General features: G+C 38.6%; 1 protein-coding gene across 3 annotated transcripts in view; it reads right to left on the bottom strand.

Annotated features, from left to right (window-relative positions):
* Window positions 1–25,049, bottom strand: part of cntnap2a (contactin associated protein 2a) — a 331,856-nt gene that overhangs the window by 129,322 nt on the left and 177,485 nt on the right. For all 3 annotated transcript variants that reach the window (XM_020606462.1, XM_020606460.1, XM_020606461.1), the window contains 3 exons: window positions 15,073–15,222; window positions 5,758–5,920; window positions 2,817–2,923 (listed from right to left, as the gene is read on the bottom strand). In XM_020606462.1, the coding sequence (XP_020462118.1) occupies window positions 2,817–2,923; window positions 5,758–5,920; window positions 15,073–15,222 (420 nt within the window). The remainder of the gene's footprint in view (window positions 1–2,816; window positions 2,924–5,757; window positions 5,921–15,072; window positions 15,223–25,049) is intronic.

The following is a 25,049-nucleotide window of genomic DNA, read 5'->3' as shown; positions in this document are numbered from 1 at the left end:
GTATTACCTTTGCACTAGCTGTAGTTTTTCCATTCTTGTTTCTTCCATTACATCCCCTAATGAGCTGATAATTGGACTTTTGCTTGTTCATATCCCTCTTCTCATCCAGGAGCTTAACAATGCTCTTGCATTAGTGCTACTGACCCTGCTTAACTATCACACCAGGATATGTACAGACTGCATCAAAATTGCTGAGGCACTGCTATTAACCAACACTTCTCCTAAAATTGCTTCACAGCAGTGGGATGAAGGAGGATTCAGAGGCTAACACAGAAGGAACCAATGTTGTGCCAAGTTAACAAAAGAATAAAATGCTAGGATGGCAGTAGTGATAACTCCAAAAAAAGAGGTCTAATGCTCTTAAAATGTCCAGAAAAAAAGCACACTTGTGTTTTACCATAACCTGCAGTAGAGCTGAAGATATCTTTCAACATGCTCCACATATTATTTTAACCATATAGTTTTGTTTCTCATATTATTCAAACTCATCTGTCCCTCTGCAGTACTGTAGCTTCTCTAACCTGAACTTTTTTCTTCCTGTTTTTTCAAACTTAAGTTATTTTTAATCTGTTGTATGTACACAATATTGCCGAATGTTTTTTTAAATCTCAATCTCCCTTTAAAGAGAACAATATTTGAGGAAAATGGAAGGAGGCATGGCATTCTCAAATTTCTAAGCCTTTGCAAAAAAAAACTTCTTTCAGCTAATTCTCTTTCTGTGCTCTTGTTGTGTGCTGGTGCTTTTGGTTGGATTGCGTGTTCTCAAAGCAGAACAAAACGCACAGCACACTGACAAAAGCCTGGCCTCTGAACACTTCAAAAGTTCATCTCTCTGCTGAAAATTGTGGCTTTAGAATGAAAAGCAGTCTAATCACTCAAAGGCAAAGAGATGAAGGCCAACTCAAAGAAACCCAGAAAGAAGAGAACAAAGTAGTGTTAAAATAAGAGGACACAACTCAGATGAACACAAAACGTCATTTATACTTGGACTACTTCTCCCCTATAGATCTCTCTGACTTGACCTCAACAATTGCTTCATCTAAATCATCAACATGTCTCCTGGACCCCATCACGACCAGGCTGCTCAAAGACGTCTTTCCCCTAATCAACACATCCATACTAGATCTGATTAAGCTCTCTCTATTAACAGGTTATGTTCCACGGGCTTTTAAGGTTGCAGTAATCAAACCTCTACTCAAAAAGCCTACTCTTGACCCAGGTGTCCTAGCTAATTATAGACCAATATCCAATCTCCCATTTATTTCCAAAATCCTTGAAAAAGCTGTTGCAAAGCAGTTATGTGACCACTTGCACAAGAATGATTTGTTTGAGGATTTTCAGTCAGGATTTAGAGTCCATCATAGTACAGAAACTGCATTGGTGAAAGTCACCAATGATCTTCTCCTAGCCTCAGACAAAGGACTTGTCTCCATACTTGTCCTCTTAGATCTCAGTGCTGCTTTTGACACCACTGATCACAGCATCTTACTGCAGAGACTTGAACATGTTATTGGGATTAAAGGAACTGCACTAAGTTGGTTCAAATCTTATTTATCAGAAAGATTTCAATTTGTTCATGTTAATGACGAATGTTCCACACAAACTGAAGTTAGTCACGACGTTCCACAGGGCTCTGTGTTAGGTCCAATTCTCTTCACTTTATACATGCTCCCTTTAGGCAATATTATCAGGAAGCACAACATAAATTTCCATTGCTATGCAGATGATACTCAGTTATATTTATCTATGAAGCCAAATGAATCAGATCAGCTGGTCAAACTTCAAACATGTCTTAAAGACATAAAGGCCTGGACGACCTGCAACTTCTTACTTCTAAACTCGGACAAAACTGAAGTTATTGTGCTTGGGCCTGAAAACCTTAGAAATCTGCTGTCTAATCATATAGTTACTTTAGATGACATAGCTCTTGCCTCCAGTACTACTGTGAGGAACCTTGGAGTCATCTTTGATCAGAATATGTCCTTTAAATCACACATAAACCAAGTCTCTAGATCTGCCTTCTTTCACCTGCGCAATATTGCAAAAATCAGGAGCATCCTGTCTCAAAGTGATGCTGAAAAACTGGTCCATGCATTTGTTACTTCCAGGCTGGACTACTGTAACTCTTTACTATAAGTATATCCCAATAATTCCCTAAAAAGCCTCCAGTTAATCCAAAATGCTGCAGCCAGAGTACTGACAGGAACTAGCAAGAGAGATCATATCTCTCCCATATTAGCTTCTCTCCACTGGCTCCCTGTAAAATTCAGAATAGAATTTAAAATCCTTCTCCTAACATACAAAGCCCTTAATGACAAGGCTCCATCATATCTTAAAGACCTCGCAGAGCCTTATCATCCTAACAGAGCACTTCGCTCTCAGAGTGCAGGTTTACCTCTCTCTCTCCCTGTACCTTTCTGCAGGTTGCCCTGGCCCTGGAGCTCTACGTCTCTGACGAGCAGTCACCAGCCATATCGACCTGATCAGTGTTTGATTGTTGTGTCTTGTTGCTTTTCTTCTTTTGTCTCTCCTCTTTCCACTCACCCCATCCGGTCGAGGCAGAAGGCCGCCCACCAAGAGCTGGGGTCTGTCGGAGGTTTCTTCCGTTAAAGGGAGTTTTTCCTCCCACTGTCGCCAAGTGCTTGCTCAAGGGGGATTTGTTGGGTTTTCCCTATGTAATAATATTGATAACAGTAAGGTCTAGACCTTACTTTGTAAAGTGTCCTGAGATGACTTTTGTTGTGATTTGGCGCTATACAAATAAAATTTGATTTGATTTTGATTTGAAAAGTGCTTGCACATACCCCCATACTTACATGTGTGACACGTGGCTCCAGTGTATCCTCTACCATCACAGGTACAGCTGAAACTCTCCCATGTCTGTCTACACCGGCCTCCGTGTTCACAGTGGTTAGGCATACACCTGGAGATAGGGAGAGAGACCGAGTATATTTAAACATTTACAAGACATGTGCTGCCTTAAAAATAAGGAAAAAGAAATAAATAATAAAAGTATGCAAAGGTCAGAAACTATCAGAGGCCATGAAGGCCATTAATCAGATATTTGCCAGATGAATTTTCTTGCTGCAGTTCAGTGGCCACAGTTTAAAAAAAAAACCTGGAAACTTGTAGAGGCTACAGCATTGAGCACACGGTAGTAAAGATGTCACTGTTGTTCTTGTTGAACTTTTAATATCAGCACAAACCCCAGACACATCCAAGTTCTGTGGTTTTATCTACCCGCAGCACCAATGGGGATGGATCCTGTAGCACTGCAGTCTTAGACTTGGGCTTTACACACACACACACACACACACACGTTCACACATACTCACACACAAGTTATGCAGTTAAAATATGTGTTTATTCGAAACATGTTTATTTGAATTAGAATGACGTTAACAGGAAATCTAGATGAGGGAAAAAAACTATGACTCATTAGATTGACAGGTTCCTTCAAATTGCTTAATTGCTATTTTGTCATATATGGGGGTTGGGAAGGTACATAAACAGCACAAAGACACTGCATCCCTGGAGACATTTTTTAAATTTGTGAAAAAGTAAAAAAGAACCTGCTACACAACAAAGCTTGTAAGTGTTACTAAAGGAATAAAATGCTGGTATGTTTTATTAATATAGTGTATATGGTACTGTATACTGTATGCAGTCTGTGTGTGTATGCAAGCAATCAGTAACATGTGCAGAATAACAAGAAAAATGACATGGGGATACTGAATCTTTGTGACTGTTCTGCCTGAAAAACGTTCCAGTGGAAAAAGTAAAGAACTTGAAATGGGAGCACTGAACCCTCTCGTCATTCATTTTTTCATTCAAATCATGTTAAACCATGACTTTGCTATTTTATGTACTTTAAAAAAATCTAATATGCATGTGATCCAAGTGTGTCAAAACATTTTGTAGCTTCAGCAGGCTAACAAGTGCAGATGGTATTGTACTTTCACAATGGGCTGCTATAAGCACAAAAGACATTATCCTCGGTAAGCTGTGAGTGACCAAAGTAGACCAACTATATATGCTCTGAGAAAAAAAGGAACAGCTGCTAAGACAAAGGAACACTTCTAGAGAGTGTGAATGCTTTTATGTGCTACTGCACTACTGCATGTGTTGTTGTGATACTCTTACAGAATATGGTGGCAGCTGTGGCTCAGGGTGTAACGCAGTAATCCCCCAACCTGAAGGTCGGCAGTTTGATTCCTGTTCTCCATATGTCAAAGTGTCCTTGGGCAAGACACTGAACCTCAAGTTGCACCTTGCAGGGACAGCACTACCATCAGTGTGTGTATGTGTGAGAGTTGGCGCCACAGATGGCTGCCTCGGTTAGGCACCGGAGACAAATTCCTTGTGTGTGCAACATCCTTGGCCAATAAAAGTGATTATCATTATCATATCAGTGACACTGTGGGGTATAGGAATTTGCATGCACACAGCCTTTCCCCTGTGTGTCTGTCTGTGGTAATGTGTGTGCATGTTTTCCTTCCTGCACCATCTCAGGCTAAACAGAATCCTAAAGTGAAAGGACATTGATCAAAAGAGGTCAGACAGGGCTATTGAACTGCCTTCAAAGACATTCTGATTAGTTAGATGGCAACAATGTACCCATTCATCTTCCATGGCAGAACAGCACACACTTCAAGTACTGCACTGTAGGGCTGATGCACAATGTTTGAAGGAATAGAGATGGGCAGTACTAAAGGTATTGAGAATAAATAACTGTTGTGGACATCTTAAGACCTTCACAAGAGTTTCACCCAAATATGTTTTCCAAATTCTGTTTTAAAGTGAGGACAACATTGATCTAAGTCAGTCAGTGGTAGCTGGATTTTACTTCTCTGGGGAGGGATGAAGGTGAGTGTTATCAACAAACCTAGCATGAACACACATCACCCAGTTTGAGGAAAATGCTATTCCAGGCAGTCACCTCCTACTGTAACTTATAACTTCCCAGTCTTGCTCATAATGTAATTCATGCAGTTATTAATAATCACTGTTACAAGGGGAAGGACACATAACAATGACTGCAATCTTCTTTATGTCCAACGCATGACTACCACTGAATTCTTATGTAAAACAGGGCAAGGCCTAATCTCTTAAGGTTATACCAGTCCACAAAGTTTGCATGTATTGCACAGAGCCATCTGATTTAGTGTAAGGTAGGACTCAAATTCAGCTCATGGCATGAGTGAGCCCATATATGGCAAATCCATTGTAATATGTTTGTCTAGTCCATGACAAGGAAATAAATTGAAATGTCAACAAGTTGTAATGAATGCTTCCAGTGAGCCAACACTGGTACGTGCTGTGCAGAATCTCCACCCCTGTTATACTTGGCAATAAAATTGAGAGATGTATGGCTCAGTTTTGATGTTTGATTAAGATCATTCAGTGTTTTCCAAGGATAAAAACTATGCTTAATTTCAAGTTTAAATAAAAAACAAATATATATAGTGTCTACAAACATCCCTTTACACTGTGAATCCACCCCATCAATTATATTCATCTGACAAACAAAACCAGAAAAACATATTGTTTTGCAGTTACACACACAACAACCAGAGTCCTGAGTCATACGTCTCTGGATAAGAACTGAGAGACTCTACATAATTGTATTGTTTAGTATACGACTATTTCAATTTAAAACCATTTGAAATATGACACTCATTTTTTTGTGCTCTGTATACATTTCCATTTATGAATGATTGTGTGGATGCATATGAATGCAGGAACGATCAGTATTACCTGTCTATGATTGCACACATGTCCAGGCTGACATTCTCAAAAGCTCCCGCAGTGCCCTTTTCCACTGCATGCAAATCAGCAGGTTGGTCATCCACCAGGATTGCCTGCATGCAGCCCTGGAAGGAATGCTGGGAGGGCGGTGACAGTGTCTGGAGAAAATACCCTGAAACCCATACATAAAAGAAACAATAGTACAACATAAAACTTCACATTTTTTACTATTACTAATCACAGATAACAGGAGATGAATAAACTGAACACTGGAAAGAATTTGAGATGGCACAGAAACAAAGGGAATGTGAGTAGAAGACAAAGATCAAACTTAACATCATCCTTGACAAAGAAAAACAGACCTGCCCAGTACCTCATTACTGTCACTTTGCACGAACTTTCAAAAGTCCTCTTATTTTAGAGCTTAATCACAATGCCAGAGAGTATTAATACAGGCCCTAAGGATGCAACATATTAGAGGATATAGGTTTTACTATACACAGTGCCTTTATGAGATACAAGAGTCAATGACCCATCCAGAACTAGCACTGGGCCTTGACTGAAATGAGGACAAGCCTGGGACAAAGCCATAAGCATATGTGTGAGTGTGTGTGTGTGCTAACTCTTCTGCAAATGTCCATGGATATAGGTGAAATGTGTGTGTAACTCACATGTGCAGTATATCTTCATGCACTTGTGTACAGTGCATAAAAACACTGTATATAGAATGTGTGTGTGCGCATCTTATTACAGCGTACATGCACAGTTGGATATAGGAGATGGGATTTAACCTTTGCCACAAGCACACGGGCCACTCATAAAACATTGCTGCTCCATAAAATCTCCATCAGTGTGATGTTATATGCTGTCACACTCTCCAGCTTGCCTATCAGCCTCAAGGCTAAAGCATCAAAAAGGCTTATTATAGACAACATACTGTATGCACTGAGGACCAGCATAATTGTAGTTTCTGTGGCTGGTTTTCATGCCAGCAAATAAAGCAGCAAGGAAAATGTATGTGCCTGAGTGGGTGTTTGTGCTGAATTCATCTCTTTCTTCATATCTTCTGACATTCATTCCCTCCCCCAAAAGTTTCCCCTGTCATCCTTGCCATCTGTCTCTTCTCCTGCCACATCTGTCTGCTTTCTTTCTAGAGGAGTGGAGATAGACCGACAGACAGAGAGAAAGGAAGAGAGGGAGAGATGGAAAGGGAGAGGGAAGATGGGAAACAGAGCAGACTACAGCTGGCTGGCAGCACTTTGTGTCCTGTGGATAGCATATCAATGCAAAGGAAATGGAGTCTTCCTGAAAGTTTGGCAAAACGAATGAAGCAATGCATGAAACAATGCATGGGTGGAGGTATGTTGCTGGGCTGTAGACACCACCAATGTGATATTTTCTCAATCCAACTAGACAAAAACCTCCTATTCCTTTGGGTTTCACCTGTTTTCAGCCTATATGCTACTAATTTTTTATGGAGAGAATTTTTTAAGATACACATCTGAAAATGTCTGTTAGTGATATGCTTTATCTGATACATTTTGGATCAAAAGTTCATTACTGGGCAGTAAGATAAGAAAAAAAAAGATGATAATCTTGATATCTGGAGAAATAGATTGAGTCTTTCATAAGAACCCAAACATCTATGAAATCCCTCACTTCTTTCTGCAATCCACCTTTTAAAAGTATCCCAACTTCTATCACAACAATAGTCATCCTTTAAATGCGGTGAAAGCAATATGTTTTCCCTTATTGGCAAAGCAATGGCCAGTAATGATAACGTTTATGTGCTGTTATCAGTTTGTCCTGCAGTCTTCAATTCTATAAACCTATTTCCCCAAGAAACCATAAAGGCATATTTCTTTTGTGCTTTTTGAGAAAATATAGCGCTGTAAAATTCAGAATATTGTAATGAAGTTGTAGTGATAAACAGAGGAAGATACAGAGCAGGATTGATGAGGTGGAGTCTGACAGAGACACACAATTGGCAAACAAAACACTGATGTGATCGAACATCCGTACAAGCTATTCATAACCTATATCAAAGTCAAGACTGTCTGACCATATTTTATTTTATTATTTTTTGTGTACAACAATCCACTGTGATTTTAACTTGTAGCATAAACAAAAACTATTTTCTCAGCATTTGTACAGCAGCAATAATTGACACCCCCTGTTGTGCCAAAAGAGCTTCTCTTACAATACACACTAGAAAACCAGCAGCAGCTCCCTTCTACCTGAACACATCAGACTGGCATGACTGCATCTCATGCCACAGAACGCTTGTTTCTGCATTCCGACACATTTAGCCGTGATGTATCTGTTTCCAAAAGAGACAAGTTGGGAATCTGCCAAAATGCTCAGAGGTAAAAATGAAACAAAAACAAACACATTCTGAGGGTGCAACTCTACAGCATATTCAAAAGACAGAAAAAAAAATTGTTGACAAAAACAATATGTCAATTCACACAAAATCCATATTCACACCAGGATACAACTTTGCTTATCTACTGAACAACTGCTACTCTTTCTCCTTGTGCCATTTTATTTAGGTGTAAAATACAATAAAACCCTGCAATATACACCTACAGTAGGGCACCTTATGAAGCACCTTCAAAAGGAATATAACATGAATGCATGTCAACTATTGCTGCACATTTGTCAAGAACTATATGTACCAGCCGTGGCAGAGGTGCACATAAATGCAAGTGTGCAGCATGCACGCACACATACACATGAACAAAACCACACAACATAGATGTACAGACAGCTCCTCTTTGATAAACGTGGGTGTCAGAATCATTTCTAATTCATCACAACCTTCAAGACAAACAAGAAGAGGTGCCAGTATGTACATGGAGTGCTGAGCATGCTGTATGTTCGGCTGATTAGAGTGTTGTCATGCCATTCATTGGCTATTACCAGTTTTTATCATGCTCATAAATATGGTTGATGAGGCAGCTACCGCACTTCCCGATGTCGATATAAGTGGCAATGAGGTGACCTCTGCTGGCCTAGTAATTGTGACACAATCAAAGGATGAAATGAGGTGATATAGTATATAAAGCAATACAGTCTACAGAATGTTGTGAAGCAAAATTCTGACCTTTTAAAAATGCTGCTTAGGCACCTCCTGCACTTCCCAATATTGATAGATGTGGTTATTATGTAACCTCTAGCGGCCATAATAATTGTGACATACACAAAGGAGGAAATGATATGATGTAGTATATAAAGGGTAAAAGTTAGGAGGAGGCTGCTGTGAAGTGAGGCAGGCATGCCCTGGGGTTATTATTGTAACCATGACACAAGGTTTATGGTGTGATAATATATTGAACCTCCTAGTAGGTGGAGCAGGAACGTCCTGAGCCATAACTATGGTTCAATAACAAGTGATTATGGGCCACTGAATGTCATGATAACACCCAAAGTGGATGATACTCTATGTTATGTATATCACTAATATACAGTATTGTCAGTATTACCATTATGTAACTCATTCAAAATTTCCTATGACCTGTTTTAATTTGGGTGCAGTAGCTTGTTCTGCAGAGGTCCAGCAGAGAAAAGATTGGCAGGAGTAACTGATTAAACTTCTACTGAAAATTTCCATCCATCCATCCATCTTCTACCGCTTCATCCGGGACCGGGAGAGAAGATTTCATGATTCTGTATTTTTTATTCTCCACTGAATTTTGCTAACTACTTTATTTGCCAATCCGAGATAGCCTAATGTAGCTCAGTCAAGCTAACGTTTTACTGAGAAAGAAACATTTTTTTAGTAAGAGTTACTGTAATTATGCATTGTTTCCTATGGAATTTTGTGTTTTGTGGTGTTTAGTGATAATGATAAAAATTAATCGAATGTTGCCCTTATAACAATCTCTATTTGAAAATTTATGAGATACCAAAGAAAGACATGCTGTGATAAGTGGAACCATGAATTCTGCTGTGTACCAAAATATCCTGAAGGAGAATGTCCGGCCATCCGTTTGTGACCTCAAGCTGAAGCGAACTTGGGTTCTGCAGCAGGACAATGATCCAAAGCACACCAGCAAGTCCACTTCTGAATGGCTGAAGAAAAACAACATGAAGACTTTGGAGTGGCCTAGTCAAAGTCCTGACCTGAATCCAATTGAGATGCTGTGGCATGACCTTAAAAAGGCAGTTCATGCCCGAAAACCTTCCAATGTGGCTGACTTACAACAATTCTGCCAAGATGAGTGGGCCAAAATTCCTCCACAGCGCTGTGGAAGACTCATGGCAAGTTATCGAAAACGCTTGATTGCAGTTGTTGCTGCTAAGGGTGGCCCAACCAGTTATTAGGTTTAGGGGGCAAACACTTATTCACACAGGGTTTTGTAGTTTTGGATTTTGTTTTCCCTTAATAATAAAAACCTTCATTTAAAAACTGCATGATGTGTTTACTTGTGTTATCGTTGACTAATATTTAAATTTGTTTGATGATCTGAAACATTACAGTGTGACAAACATGCAAAAAGATAAGAAATCAGTAAGGGGGCAAATACTTTTTCACACCACTTTAATGTATGTTCAATAGATGAGCAGAAGATATGCAACACATAGGAAGAGGAGCATCTGATCTGATGGGAACAGAAGTCCTGAGATCTCACAAAAATTTAGGAAAATCAAAAAATACTACCTGAGTAGATGAACAGAGGTTTATTTAATTCAGCATTTTGTTTTGTCTGAGCTCTGACTGTATGTATTTTATTACTCTCCCACCTGAGTTGAACATGTGTAAAAGACTTCTCTCAATACAAGGACAGATGAAAGAAAACAAAATAAAAATTGCACTGTCAGACAAACTGAACAATTCCAATTTACTAGGACTAAGAGGTTTCCTTCTTACTTCTGGAAGCCTAATAATAAATCATTTTGGGGAAAACCGTGGAACTGTATTTATGGTCAGCAGATTTGTTTATTAAAGGCTGACTGAATGTTCTGAGTATTTAAGCAGCTATTTTCCTCTGTACTTCTCCTTGGAAAGTACTGGGGCTCACGTCACTCCAAAGTGTTACAAGGTACAAAGATTTTTTTAAATACTTTACATTTTTAGTATACTAAAAATGTACATGCTATGGTGACCAAAATTTTACTACGTGGTGTACTGCACATTATAATAGGAAAACTATATAAAAGAGCACCACATACTATAAGACTGTTTATTCATGGATTTAAAACAAATCGAGTGGAAAACCATTGTTTCAAAAGTGAAAAGTGAAGAGAAGAAGAAGCAGTGAGACAAGAAAAAGGCTGCAACAGTGGTTTGGAATAACTTAGCAAAGTTTAAAAAAAATGGTTGGAAAGTGGAGATCGCAAAACTAATAAAGAAAATGCCACTTTCTCTCTTGCACAGAAAAAATGCATGACTTTATGGCTTTGTGCATGTGCCTGTGTATGTGTCTGTGAGTTTCCCTCTGTCTTCTCTTTTAAATTTGCGGATGCCTCATTACAGTCATGTACTAATTTCTCTAACCCCAGTGACAGGAGCAACTACTCTCTGTAAAATAGGCTTTGGATTCAGGAGAATGCTTCTAAAAGCAGATGCTTTTAGAAATATAAAGGGGTGGAGATGAGAGTTGAAGACAGGAGATGAGAGAAGACAAAGGAAGAGGTTGATTTGGTCAACAAGGATAAGAAGGAAGAGAGGAAAGGGGATAGGATGAGTGCCAAAACAGAAGAGAAGATCAACTGAAAAACTGGAGAGGACAAGTAGACAAGAAGACATGAGAAGTGGAGAAAAGAAAAACAGTAGAGACAGAAATAGTTAAGGAAGAGGGCAGAGTTGAGGGTAAGATGACGCAGGCTCAGACCCAAGTCTTTTCATTCCTCTGTCATCCAAAGTAGTCACTGTATTGTGTTGTAGATTAAATTTTAAAAGGATAAAATTACCTTTTTTGCCAGTCAATAGCTTATATTGACAAAGTGAAAACATGTAATAAGAAATTTTTGTACATTTCCCAATAGTGAAAAACTGAAATTTCTCATTTACAAGAGTATTGAAACCCTTAATTGATTACTTGGTAGAAGCCCTTTTAAGCAGCAATTACAGGTTTAAGTCTCTACAAGCTTTGCACCCCTGCAGTCGGGCAGTTTATCCCATTCTTCCCTGTAGATCGATCCTCTCAAGCTCTGTCAGATTGGATGAAATGTGTGTGAACTGCCATCTCTTCTCTTCTCAGATGTTCTATGGGGTTTAAATCTACGCTTTAGTTGGGCCACTCAAGGACAGTCAGAGGCTTGTCCTGAAATCTCTCCAGTGTTGTCTTGGCTATATGCTTCATGTCATTGTTGTTGTTAAAGATGAACCATCGCCTCAGTCTCAGGTCACGTGCACTCAGGAGTAGGTTTTCTTCAAGGAGCTCTATGTTTTGGGGTTTTCTTAATCAGTCACCATGTCTCTACCCACTGAGAAGCACCCCTACAGCATGATACTGAAACTGCTATGTGTCTGAAGCTCTGTGAATACAGAGCTTTAGAAATAGCTTTATACATAACAAGCTAAAGAGAGCACAGCGTAAAACAACATAAATGAGTGCCACATTCTATTCACATGAGATCAGCCAAGGGGTCATTAGTTACAAATTTCAATTTGAATGCATCATTAGCAAACAATCAAATGTGTGGTTTGCTAAAACTTAAATATTTGTTAGCTGATAACAAATGTTTCATTTATGTCCAGAATGTCATATTTTATAATATTTTCAAGTATCTCCTGTTCACTCAATCATAGCCTTGAACTGAAATTATATTTCAAATGTCGAAATTGTAGGTGGCCAAAAATTCTACAAGTGGCCTCAAAGTGTATCTGTATTCTGTAGAATAAAATAATAAATTAAGAAAGCAAAAATGTCTGGCTTAAAGTTGTAATGCAATTACAAAACATCACATTTCATATACAGTTATGTTCATTTAGTTAGTTATTCCTCACTCCTAATTGAGGCAGTAATGTAGATAAATCCTGTTTTTGTTGTGAATTGGCACAGCGCAAATAAAATTGAAATGAATTACCCACCAATTCTTTTTCACTTCTTCTTTTAAACTGATCAGTAAACAATTTAAAAAGTTCATAGTCTGTGTTTAAAATGATGTAAATAGAGTTTATTATCTTAAAATAAAATGAGTAAGACTGCTGAAAGAGCAGGTTTTGTTTCTAGATAGTTTCTGTCCCATTCAGTGGAGACTGTCCAAAGGCACTAAAATAATGCCTTTTGCAGGCATTGTACACAGTATGTTTTGGTGGCAAAACTTTAAACCTTTATTTCTTCACTGCTTTCATACTGAATACTCTCTGCCTTTGTATGGCAGTGTAGATGGTTTATGGACACTTTCTTCTGTCTGTTCTTGGTCCTCTTACCTCTAGAAGCCATAAAATTGTCAGGTTACTGGTTGGATGATAAGATGCATTCCTCTTTGCTTCTCAGCATGAACATGTGCACAAATGTACCACAACGTGGAATCATAGAATGGCCATGTCAAGGCAGAAGGAGAAACCGGATGTATATTTGATACGGAGTAGAGCTGAAGAGCACAGGTGCAGTCTCTTGTTTGCAGAGAGAAACTACTGTGGTGCACTGATGCAGGTGCAGTACAGTACAAGGCTGATTCTGTGCTCTTACATCAGTCTGCTCACATGCATCTAACTCAACACTGACTCCACTATTCAAACAGTACAAAGGAAGGTATAGGAACTATACTGCCCTGTGGATGCAGTAGCTACATGTTTGGTCAAATCTGAGTTAAAGCCATGGATTTTGAAGCAGATGGCTACCTGGATGACTGAACCAGCATAAATTACTATCAGCAATTATGTGCAGTCTCATCCTGCATTTATAAGAACATGAATGATTCACAGTACTGAGGGACTTCTGCTAATTATGACATATTGACAAGAACAGTCTCTGTCACATAGAAAGTGCTGATGGAATACTGTTAGACAGCTTTAGACCAGCTTAATGCACCTGGCCTGTCCGACTCATCAAGCTGAGCGGTCAGCGAGAGTAACTGAGGGCAAGCCAAAGGCTAAACTATCTTTTGTACACTCACTATATTATTCTGTTACCTCAGTGCTTGGATGGGAATTAGCCCTTGGATGTGATGAGGTGGAATGTTTGTGTGAGTTGTAAGTTAAGTGTGGTTCTCTCCCTCTCTCTGTGTATGGGCTTGGACACGCACACTCACCCACATACACACAAATTCAGATGATTTGAGGCCTTCACTGTAAATCTGTGATAATAGGGAGGCAAGTCCACAGAAAAAATAAAAGTAAAAAATCCAGGTCATGAAATTTTAAGACTTTCAGATTTTAAAACCATGGGCAATTGTCAGAGAGTTAAGAACAAACTATCACAGCTAAATAAGCCTGCAACACTACACATTGTACCTTCGTCATGGAATAAATCTCAATGGACTGGTTGAAATAACTCCAAAAACTTATCATCTAGCCCGTAAAAGCAGTGGTCTAAGTATCACTTTGTGCTTATTGTCATAGTGGTAATCAGCAGTTTTGTATCCCCTGCTGCCTTGTGTTTACCACCAGGCTAGTCCTCAGCATTCATTATATCATGCAAAATTAATGAAAAACCCCAGTCGTAGTTGCTGCCAATTCAGCCTGCACACTGCCTCTGTTAATGCATTCAAAGCAACATAGTCATATGTATGTGTTCGCTCCATACAATCCAAATAAGTTGGTACGGTTGCATTTCAGGGTCAGTCATTAGGTGAAACAATGAAATGATGATTCCAATTGAAACAGATGATGTCAAAAGGTGATTACAATCATGATTTGGTACCAAGGTGGCATCCAGGAAAGACCGAGCCCTTTAGGAGCAAAGATGGGCAAATGCTTTACTGTCCCAACTCATTTTGAAATGTGTCGCAGGCATCAGAATTGAAGTGAGTGTTTATTTTGAACAAAGAATAAAATTGATCAGGTATCACATCAAATAATGTGCTGTTGTATTGTTTTCAATGTAACACAGGACACAGATGATTTACACAACACTATTTTCAGTTTTTATTTATATTTTACATATTGTCCCAACTTTTTCTGATTTGGGGTTGTACATATTGTAGCTTTAATCAAGGAATTAACCATTAAAAATAATATTACTTTGCTGGAACAACCTAAAATTCGCACCCATCCTCCTTTTTGCTTACAGTAGAGTGAATATTCAATATTATAATCCCTAGACTCCCAACTGGAGAGCAACATGATGGGTCACAGCATATGAAGGGGGACATGAGGAGTGTGTTGTTTTTTTGTCAGATCTGTGGTGCCTTTGTCGAGGTGATTCTTACCTCCCAAGTGATACGTTCCTCCCGTGGTGATGGTGAGAGGTGAAGTGGAGCGTACAGCAGACAACTCGTCGCCATCTATTGTCAGTATGGCAAAGTTCTCCTTGGCAATCAAACGCACAGCATGCCATTGTCCATCATTGAGGCCTGAACCTGGAGGAGAATGGGAACAGATAAAGATGCCTTCAAAAGACACAAAACATCTTTGCACATGTTTGAATTGCAAATATCATATTCTAGAGGTGTAAATCTTTCTCAATGTAAGGTTTATGGTCAGACTGCTTGCAACAGGAGTTCTAGTGATACTCCAGTAATTAGAACAAAAATCTTTGCATGAACTTTCCATGCATAAAAATGCTTTGACTGTAGTTGACTTTACCTATACCACAAAGATTTTTACTTTTACTCTTCAAAAAAAAAAAAAAAGTTAACTTTACAGGATGTCAAGGATCTGACAGGGATTTAAAAAAAAAAGATGACTGCACGGCTTATCATGGATGAGAGGTTTGTGTTTGGTAAAACTAGGAAATAAAATTTCTGTCAGTGATGTGTGACTGTCTCTCTCTGTTTACCTTCTTTGTCATAAATCTGTTTTTTTCTTCACAATAATTGCACTCCTGTGTTTTCCTTCTCTTATACCTCCATCTCTGCTGCCTGACAAATGCGGCTTCAGAAAGAGTTAAGACATCAGCTAAGGATCATCCACCCACCTACCATACCATATTTTTTATTCACATACCACACATATTTTCATATATATGCCAGTGTTCCCCAATTATTTTTCCATTTCCTTTTGTTCTCTCACTTCGTCTTTCACTCTACCCTTCCGTAGCTGAGTGCAGCTTTCGGTCTCAAGGCCCCTCTGCCTCAACTCCATTAATTCTCAGAGAAGTCTGAGTACCTGAGTGTGTGTGTGTTCTCTCTGTGCATGCTGCAAGCTTTGGCCAGTCCTTGCAAGTGTGTACAAGTGTGTAAAGTGTTGTGTTGTCTGCATATATCAATGTAGCATGTGTGTGAGAGAGAGTGTGAGTTTTGTGCTCTCCTTTTTCTCTCTCTTCCTTGTAGCTGTGCTCCATTAAATATGAGTGATGTTTTGGAAAGGGACATTACTACTGGAGCCGAGAGAGAAGCCAGCTCACTCTCATCACCCTCTCTTCTATACATCACCTCTTACTGACACCAACCTCTATTCATCCTTCCCTCCATGCCCCTGATTCTTTCTTTCATCTCTCTGTCTTTATTTCCTTCCCTGTATTTCTGCATTTCATGCTTCCTTTTTTCTATCTTGTCTATATAATCCGATCCTTTTGTGACCATCTCCTGCAGTGCCCATCTTTTCCAATTCAGCCAAGCTCAATGTCATATAGCAAGATAATGAGTACACTGTAACAAAGTTCAAGGTACACTCACATGCTAGCACAGTGCTCATACAGTACTCAAGGCTTTGAATGCGAGTAAATGCAAATGTAGCTTAGCGTGCTGAATTTCACCCACACAGTATGTGTAAGAGATTGTGCAAGCTTCTATTAACTTTGTGGGTGGCAGAGTCCATGTGTGTCCATGTTTATTTCTTCCCAGAATGCACTTGGAGATACCAACTTTCACGTCAGCAGGGAGTCGGTACTAATTAATTTCCATCAGCAGGGTGACCATGTGTGTGTGTGAAAGTGTGAGCGTGATCATGGCAGTGACCAAAGGCACTGAGAGCCAAGATGGCCACCTGCCGAGGGCTGTGACTGCTGTGGCTTTATTCAGGGCAGATCTGGTTAAATACAACTCACAGACACAGAAATACACACGTTTGTTTTTATTCCTTGTGGGAGCTTGACATTGACTTGAATTCATTTTTGAATACACTAACCCTTACCCTAACCTTAAACCAAGTCCACCCAAAACATTCACTGAAGGGGACCAGCATCTGGTCTGGAAAAAGGCGAGTCCCTGCACTGTGAGTAAGCACATGCACACTGTCAGAGAGTACATCTGCAATGATGTACAACAAAATACTTTAAGACTGCATTTTTGTTGTACTTGAGAATTCATGAACTGAAAAGTAATAAAGCAAAAAAAAAAAAAAAGAAAATCAGAGGATGGTGCCTGTTTTGTATAGATAACAAATAAGTCGCTTCTAGTAGAAAATAACTGTGATGTGCTTCAATGACATTTCTGATGGTATATTTGTTTGATGTAATCACTGTCAAGCTCTCTGCTTCGTCCTGTCCCACTCTACAACTTCTTGAATGTAATGGAAAATAGATACTGTGCAACCTTTTGTCCTTTCATCTGTTTTACATCACTTGCAATAGCTTTCAATGATGAGCTTATCTGTGAAAGCAGTGTTATTGAATCTTCACACTGAGTGCGGCACATACACCAACACAAGTGTCTGTTTAAATGCACGCTGAATGTTTCACACAGAAATATGTGGTGCCGTCTCTCTTTCTTTCTGTCACATATGCCAAACACACATGCTCAAATCATGCACATGCTGGCTGTCTGCCACAGATAAAGAGAGCACCGATAATGAAGGAGAGTAAAGTAGGAGGAATACAATTGTTCAGATTTGACTAGACAAGACTGTTTTCATGGCTTACTTTGGAGTTGTCATTCATACCATAAGCAGGGGCCTGATAACAAAGTTGGCTGTCTTATGTAGAAATTGTGCTTCGGGTTCACTTGGCTCATCTTATGCCCTCACTTTGAATTCTCAAAAAAAAAGTCTCCAACTTGGGCAAGAATGTCTTTCCAACTGAAAAAAATTAAGTATTAATACAACTGTAAACTGTAAAATGGTGTCATATAATAATCAAATGTGGGCCTAATTATATTATTCAACATAACATGTTACTCAGATTTTTATGTGACATTATGGCCCACTTCTATTTGTCCCTTTCTCCAAGGAAAAACAACTTTTTATGGTCACATAAAACAAGACATTAAAAACAACCAGCCCTATTCATTATTTAAGTCAGCATAGGCACTGATTCAGTCACATTTAGAAACGTTGACACATCATTTTGTAGATAATACTGTATGTATGTCTTAGAGGTGAGCATACAGTACAGTATAGTATAGTCACTGACCTTCTGCACAAACAAGATACCATCTGCTTAAATAACAAATAGTGGTGCATATGAGAAATAAAATTTTGAAGTCATTTTCTGTCATTTTGAAAATCAAAACTAAAAGTGAAATCATTCTTGTAAAAATAACTGTGCCCACAAAATCATTTTGCCTTGGTAAATATGGTCAACAATGTCCTCCTTTTGCCAACTCTGCAGAAGACATACAAGACAGAGTTATCTCGATGGCTCTTGCTACAGCCCGTTCTCATTCTCAGGGTATCAAATACTGATGTTTGTCAGGTACCTGTCACACAGAGATGCTCAAGTGTCCTTGGCATCCCTGGGAGATGCTCAGGGTTTTCAAGTATTTAATGGGCAAAAATTTGGAGGAGGTGACTGGACATGATGGATGGATCAAACAACCGGCAGACTTTATCACAGGGGAGTGGAGTTTGACTCTGGAGCGTAATGCTGCATGTTTTAATCAGTGAGTGTTTTAACCCAACACAGGGTCTTTTCCCTAAACCTAACCACGCACATATTTTTTCTGCCTAAAAATAATTATGATGGTTTAGTGACAAAACACATGCTCTAGTTTATATGTATAAATCTGAGGTGTTTACTGATGCTTTGTGAAGTATTGTACATTTGTCAAGTGGGTTAAAACTGTTCTGTATTGAAAGCCCTGTGCATCTCCCACGCAGGTCAAAGGTACCCTTATGTGACACAAAGGTACTTGACAAAATGTCAGTATTTGACATCCTGGAATAAGAACGGGTTGCTTGCTCAGAACACCTATGGTCACTAAGCATACACACACACTAAAAAAACAACAACAAAAAAGAAAATAAAAAACTGGTTCCATTTTATTCTTAGAAGAGAGAGGTTTTAAAATGAGGCGCACTATGCTGCTGGTGTTCTGTCTGTCTGAGACATGGGCTCAAGGAGCGAGCAAAGGAGCTGACCAAGGCTTAGTGGGAAGGATATCTGGGATGAGCCGAGAGCTCTGAGAGATATGGTGGTGGAGCAAAGGGTGAAAGCCTGGAACACAAGGCCAATCTACAAACCCAGGGAAACAAAGGAGCTGGGTTTGAGAAAAAGAACACAGGTAGTAAATCAGCCACATCTGTAACATTAAGCTAGGAATGCAATGATTTTTCATGGAAATTACAATTATTCTTGTTAAGAAGTAATCTGCCAATATTTTTAGTAACATGGACAGATACATGGGTCAGAAAACACAGGACTTTCATACAAGAAATGATGATGATGATGAGGGTTATTTTACTTCAAACCAAGTAGTGTTTGTGCCACAACCTAAATGTAATGTTGTCATGATTGTTTCCTTGACAATGAAGGTCTCGAGCGGTTAAACAGTCATACGGAGGGTATGACTGTTATCATGACAGCAGCATGTAGCTGGAAACGTTCTTGGGGTCATATCCTAAACTGATGTATATTGACGTTTATGTAGAAGAATCTGTGATTTTCTATAAACAGGCAGATTCACTGACTAATTGTTTCAGCTCTATATTAGACAAAACCCAAATAAGGTTAAAGTAACCATGAGTTAACTTAGTAATCTAATTGGTTGGGTAAATCATTATGCACACTTGTGAATGCCATATCCTTTATAATTCAGTAAATATAAACACAAAATTGATGTTGTAATTATTGTAAAATTAAAATTATATGTTTAAAATATTCCAAACAAGACTTATGGCTTTAAAAAGTCTATGCAGGGATGGCAGATGGAAATTAGCCAGTAGATAAATGTAGTACAATATAAAATGCTTTGCATAAGATTAACACTTATTATACATTGTCCATGACGTTTAAAATAAAATTGCTGTTTTCTTGTTATAAGTTATTGCCAAAAAAAGAAATACCCTACAGTGAGAGGCAACAGGAGATTGGACATTTCAATAAAAGGCTTTTATGGATGATAATTCAATAAAAAAGCTTTTATGGATACAAGTTAGATATAGTGCTATATCAACAGAAACAGACAGTAACAGGCCAAACATATATTTTTATGAAGATGCTGTGCAATACTACATTACACAACCTTACTTAAGAAGAAACCAATCCTGAGTCTCTGTGATATTTCAGTGTTGAGCTCCAGACTGACAACAACTGAAAACAAGCTGACAGCAATTACAGTAGAGCTGGAAGTGCCTACGACTGAACGGCAGCTTCAGAAGAAAAGAGTGGAGGGGGAGGATGCAGACTAATTATTGGTATGCGATTACAAAATTACAGACTTGGTAATTAAAAAAATAAATCTTGAAAGAGCAGCTGAGAAATTATTAGCTTTCATGCTTCTAGAGCAAACAACAGAAGTGGGAGTCCTGGTTTTCTGAGTGACAACCAGTGAGAAGGAGGTGCAGGAGCTGAAGGAGGAGCTGACAGCATTCAGGGAAGAGCTGGGAAGTGTTTACAGACTCTATGAAGGTGGCCTTCTCTGTGGGTATAACTCCAAGACAGATGGGACTATTCTTTATTAAAACTCCACTAATCTACAGTAGTCTCTTCATTAATATTTGTGGGGTTTACAGCCCAGCTACAGATAGTGTATGCATTACTACAAGCATCAAAATACTAACCAAAAGAGGAACAGAGCTGAGTTTGTTTGTTCATTTGTTTGTGTTTGTTGCAGGTATCTTCACAGCACTCGTCAAAGGTGTCTACAGATTCAGACACTGCTTTAAACAAGAACAGAAAATGGATAGCAGAACATTTATATCATAGTAGTCAAATTATTTAGCACAATTCTGAATTGGCTACCTGTCACACTTTCATTGCAAATGCATTCATTCTACTTGGTCTATATGCATCTCCATCTAAGCTGTGGACTTTCTTTCTGAACACCTTCAGTGGTTTCCTATTGTTCCCTGTGTCAAGATATACAGTAGTCTGATATCTTCAAGAACAGCCTTAAACACCATGTGTAAATGATCCTGGTAATAATGCAATGAAATGGATCCAATCAAAACACATTTTACTACATTTGCACTTTCCGGTTGTCTGTTTCACTATATTCCATTCAAATTTTGTCAATACTGTATTGTCTTTGTTTACCACAAATCACAACAAGTCACTTATAGAAGAAATAAGCTGACTCTTATATACTGCTGATTAAATAAACTGTGTACATAATCAGTAAGTTACTGTACTATTCTTAAGTGACTCTTATCCTGAAAGGAAAAACAATGTTTTTTTGCCCATGGCTGTGTTGCTCCATTCATTCAGTACTGAAATGTCAGTATGAAAACAAATGTCTAGCTGCAAAGACTGACAATGAACAAATGAGGTGCAAATTAACCAAATTATGAAACCTAATGAGCAAACTTGGAGTGCAGTGCTTTAACTGTATTTCTCAGCAACCCTCCACTGACTCAACTGTTTCATTTTATGAGTTACTTGACTTATTATATTTTGTTGTATAGACTCTGACCTTAATCCAGTTAACCTAATTAATTCTTTGCTAAACATGTGTTGACTGCAATATAAAACCTGAGGTAACATCAACCATTAGTATGCCTATAAATGTGGGCCTGTGTCTCACTGTTCTAAATAATTGGGGCACCAATTTAGTGCATCTTTGACAAATAATAACAATGCTGTAATTTTTTATTAAAAAACTAGATAAAATTTGCAATTACAAACTGCAATACCATTGCCTGAACAAATATTGTCAGAATGGATTTTCCTTGCTAACTATTTACCAGTCAGTACAATACACAGGACAATTAACCTGACCAACATTTTACTGTGTCCTGGTAAATTACACCTGTGTGATCTGCATTAGATTTCCATGGCTAGCCAGTGTGTCCCTGTTCAGATTTGACTAGACAAGACTCAATAGTGTTAGTTGGCTTAAATTTAGAACACTTAGGAAAAATTTTATGGGTTGGTAATTTTTTTTATTTTACATTATCATTTTATTGGCTCACTATCTGCTAATATTACTGTTTCTTTTATTTGTAACAGTTTTTTGACCTGCTCTTCTCTCTGCTTCCTTCTCCCTTATCCTACCCTCTAATCACTCATCCTTACTGTTCCTCCTTTCTAATCTCCTTTCCATACTATTATTTCTCCTCTCCTCCTGTTTCTATTACATATTGATTCTATGTGTACAGTATACATACATTTTGTCTGCCATAAATTTATGGGGCCCTTCAGCATTCATAGATTTATCCTCCCCCATCTCTTCTACTCCTAAATATTAGGTCCTCCAAACAGTTTAGTTTTTCAGTTTGAAGAGCCTTGCATGTCTTCTCAGATGTCAATATGCCAACCACACAAAGCCTAATAATATGACATATTAAGCCTTGTCTACACAAACACACACACACAAAGGCAAATGCACATAGGCACAGGGACACAGACACTCAGGGGAATGAAACAATATAACATTATTATCGGGTGGCTGTAGTGTGTTGTCTGCCCCTCACATCTGTGCCTCAGGCCTTTCCATTATTGCAAACCCTTATGCTTTCAATTCGGACTTTGCAAGTAACCTTGAGTGTGTGTGTCTGATAATCATTTTGCATCTCAAAGGGACTAATGTTTTTACTTGTGACCAAGATAAAGCATACAAAAACACTCACACAAACTGTCTGCTTTCATCCCTAGTGGGGACTGACTTAAACTAAGTTCCTGGAGACTTACCCTCTACAGCGGCCATCCACTGGACAAGCACTGGTATGCCACAGACCAGAAAATATACCCAAGCCCTACTAACTTTAAGTTTGACTTGCCTTCTTGTGACTTGTCACTGTCAAAAAAACTCAAGAGCTAAACTGTATTGTTGAAAATTTGTATTGAAGTTAATATTTAATTAAGCTAAATTAATTATCACTAGAGCCTCTGTATTCTTTAACAATCAAACAGGGATACAACAACAAATAACCTCACTTTGTTGCATGAGAACCTTCCACAAAATTAGGTTTATCCAGCTCTACAAAAGCACAGGAGACAGAGTATTGTTTCCATAGAAACAATGCTGGTGCCAAGTAACTCAATAATTAATCAAGAGGGTGATCAGAGGACAGGAGCTTCGACACACATACTCAAAAACCAGTACCAGTACTGTCTGCTCTCTGTATCAGATACAAAATAAGACTTTATCATTGGCTTTTGTTTATTGGATCATTTCATGGTAGGTAACATGGAAAATATGGGTTTAATTTATATTTGGGCACATGAAATTATGCTTTGGTCCAGGTGCACAGCCATCAAGACACCACTTTTCCAGCCCTACCCCAACAAAGGTGCTGTAAAGCTGTAGCAAATCAGTGATGAATGCAGAAGAGAAGAAAAAGGAGTTGGTGAGTTAATGAGTAAGTAAAAGGAAAGTGATGAGAAAATTAGATCAGTCCCTGCAGGACTCTCAAATAAGGACGTTCTATTAACAGCCACATGTATTGTTAAGAGGACAGCCACAGTCTAAAACTAGAGTGTTCTCCCTTTAGTTTCATCCTCTGTCTCTCTGCTTGAGAGGGGGAAATGGATGAAATGACAGACGTTTTCTCAAAGGAGAGAGAAGCATGTTGCCGCGGGTAACAAACAACCTCAGGGTAAGTTCTTGTTGTCACACACACATACACGACCTCATATCTGTAGACACAAACATTTTGAATATGTGTGTCTGCATAAGAAGATTAGATTATTTTGTGTGTTTTCCTAATAGCAGGCAAGATCTACTGTACCCAATGCTCTGACTCCAATCAGGCAAAAAAAATTACTTTAATAACTTGGTTCCCAACGTCATGAGAATGAGGTTATGAAGAAATATTCAAGTGATTGGATGCTATCAGAAATATGAAGATCCTATTCATCATCTCCCTTCATTCAGACCCCCTCCTGCCCCCTTGTACTCTCTCTTTTTTATTTTTATTTTTTACTGCACCTGCAAATTCACTTGGGTTCTGCAAAGATAGTCCTTCTGAAAATATAAGCTGATAGTCAGAGGACAATGCTCATAAAACAGTCACACATTACAAGAGATGATAAATTATCTTTTAGGTTGAGACTAGCAGATCCTCCTCGTTCAATATGTACACATGATATATCACTAGGAATGTAAAGTTTTCTGTAACTGCACACACAGTTCACACATTTTAATACTTAAAAATAAGACTATGCTAGAACAAACCTGCTACCTGCATTAAGAAATTAACAGCAGAAAGTAAAAGAGGAGAAGCTCATATCTGTGAGCCTGGGTATATTCTACTGGATAGATAATGTGTTGTATCAGTGTCTAGCATTAAAGGAGCAACATGGACATCCTACTGGAATCCTCTTGAAATATCCAACATTAATATGCATTTTACTGTGGTTTGATCCACTAGCTCCTGAGAAAAACAACAACTTGTATCTCAGTGGCTTGTTAGATATTTGTTTCAAAATTAGGCTCCTAGTAGAATGACTCTCTCATTTTGCACAAAACAATGAATCAAACCTGAGCTGTAAGCTGCTCATTCATAGTGTGAACACTAATACTAGCAACTCCACCATTTTATTAGATGTTCAGATAAAAAATAAATAAATAAATTGAATAAACGGAGTGCTTGATTAACCTCTAAACATTACAACACTGGGGATCACTGTTAAGACTGGTGATCTGTCCAGCTTTTACCCTCCTCTTACCAAGTGTCCGCTGGGGTTGACTCCCACCTGTTTTACCTGTATCAGGTGGTGCATGTGATGTGCGGGCAGCTGTGTACCTAATCATGTGGCATCTTAAATAGTTTCTCTGAAGACTCTTCCAGCTAACAGTCCAGAGAAAATCAAACTGTGACTGACATACCTGACATGTTGAGATAACCTGACATAAAGTAACATAAACTGTGTGCCTGGTGCCCCAGTGCTCAAGAAAATATTTTTATACATTGCACATTTTTAAAATTA

The sequence above is a fragment of the Monopterus albus genome, unplaced genomic scaffold, assembly GCF_001952655.1.
Source record: "Monopterus albus unplaced genomic scaffold, M_albus_1.0 scaffold78.1, whole genome shotgun sequence".
Taxonomy (NCBI): Eukaryota; Metazoa; Chordata; class Actinopteri; order Synbranchiformes; family Synbranchidae; genus Monopterus; species Monopterus albus.
This window is presented reverse-complemented; position numbering and strand designations above follow the sequence as displayed.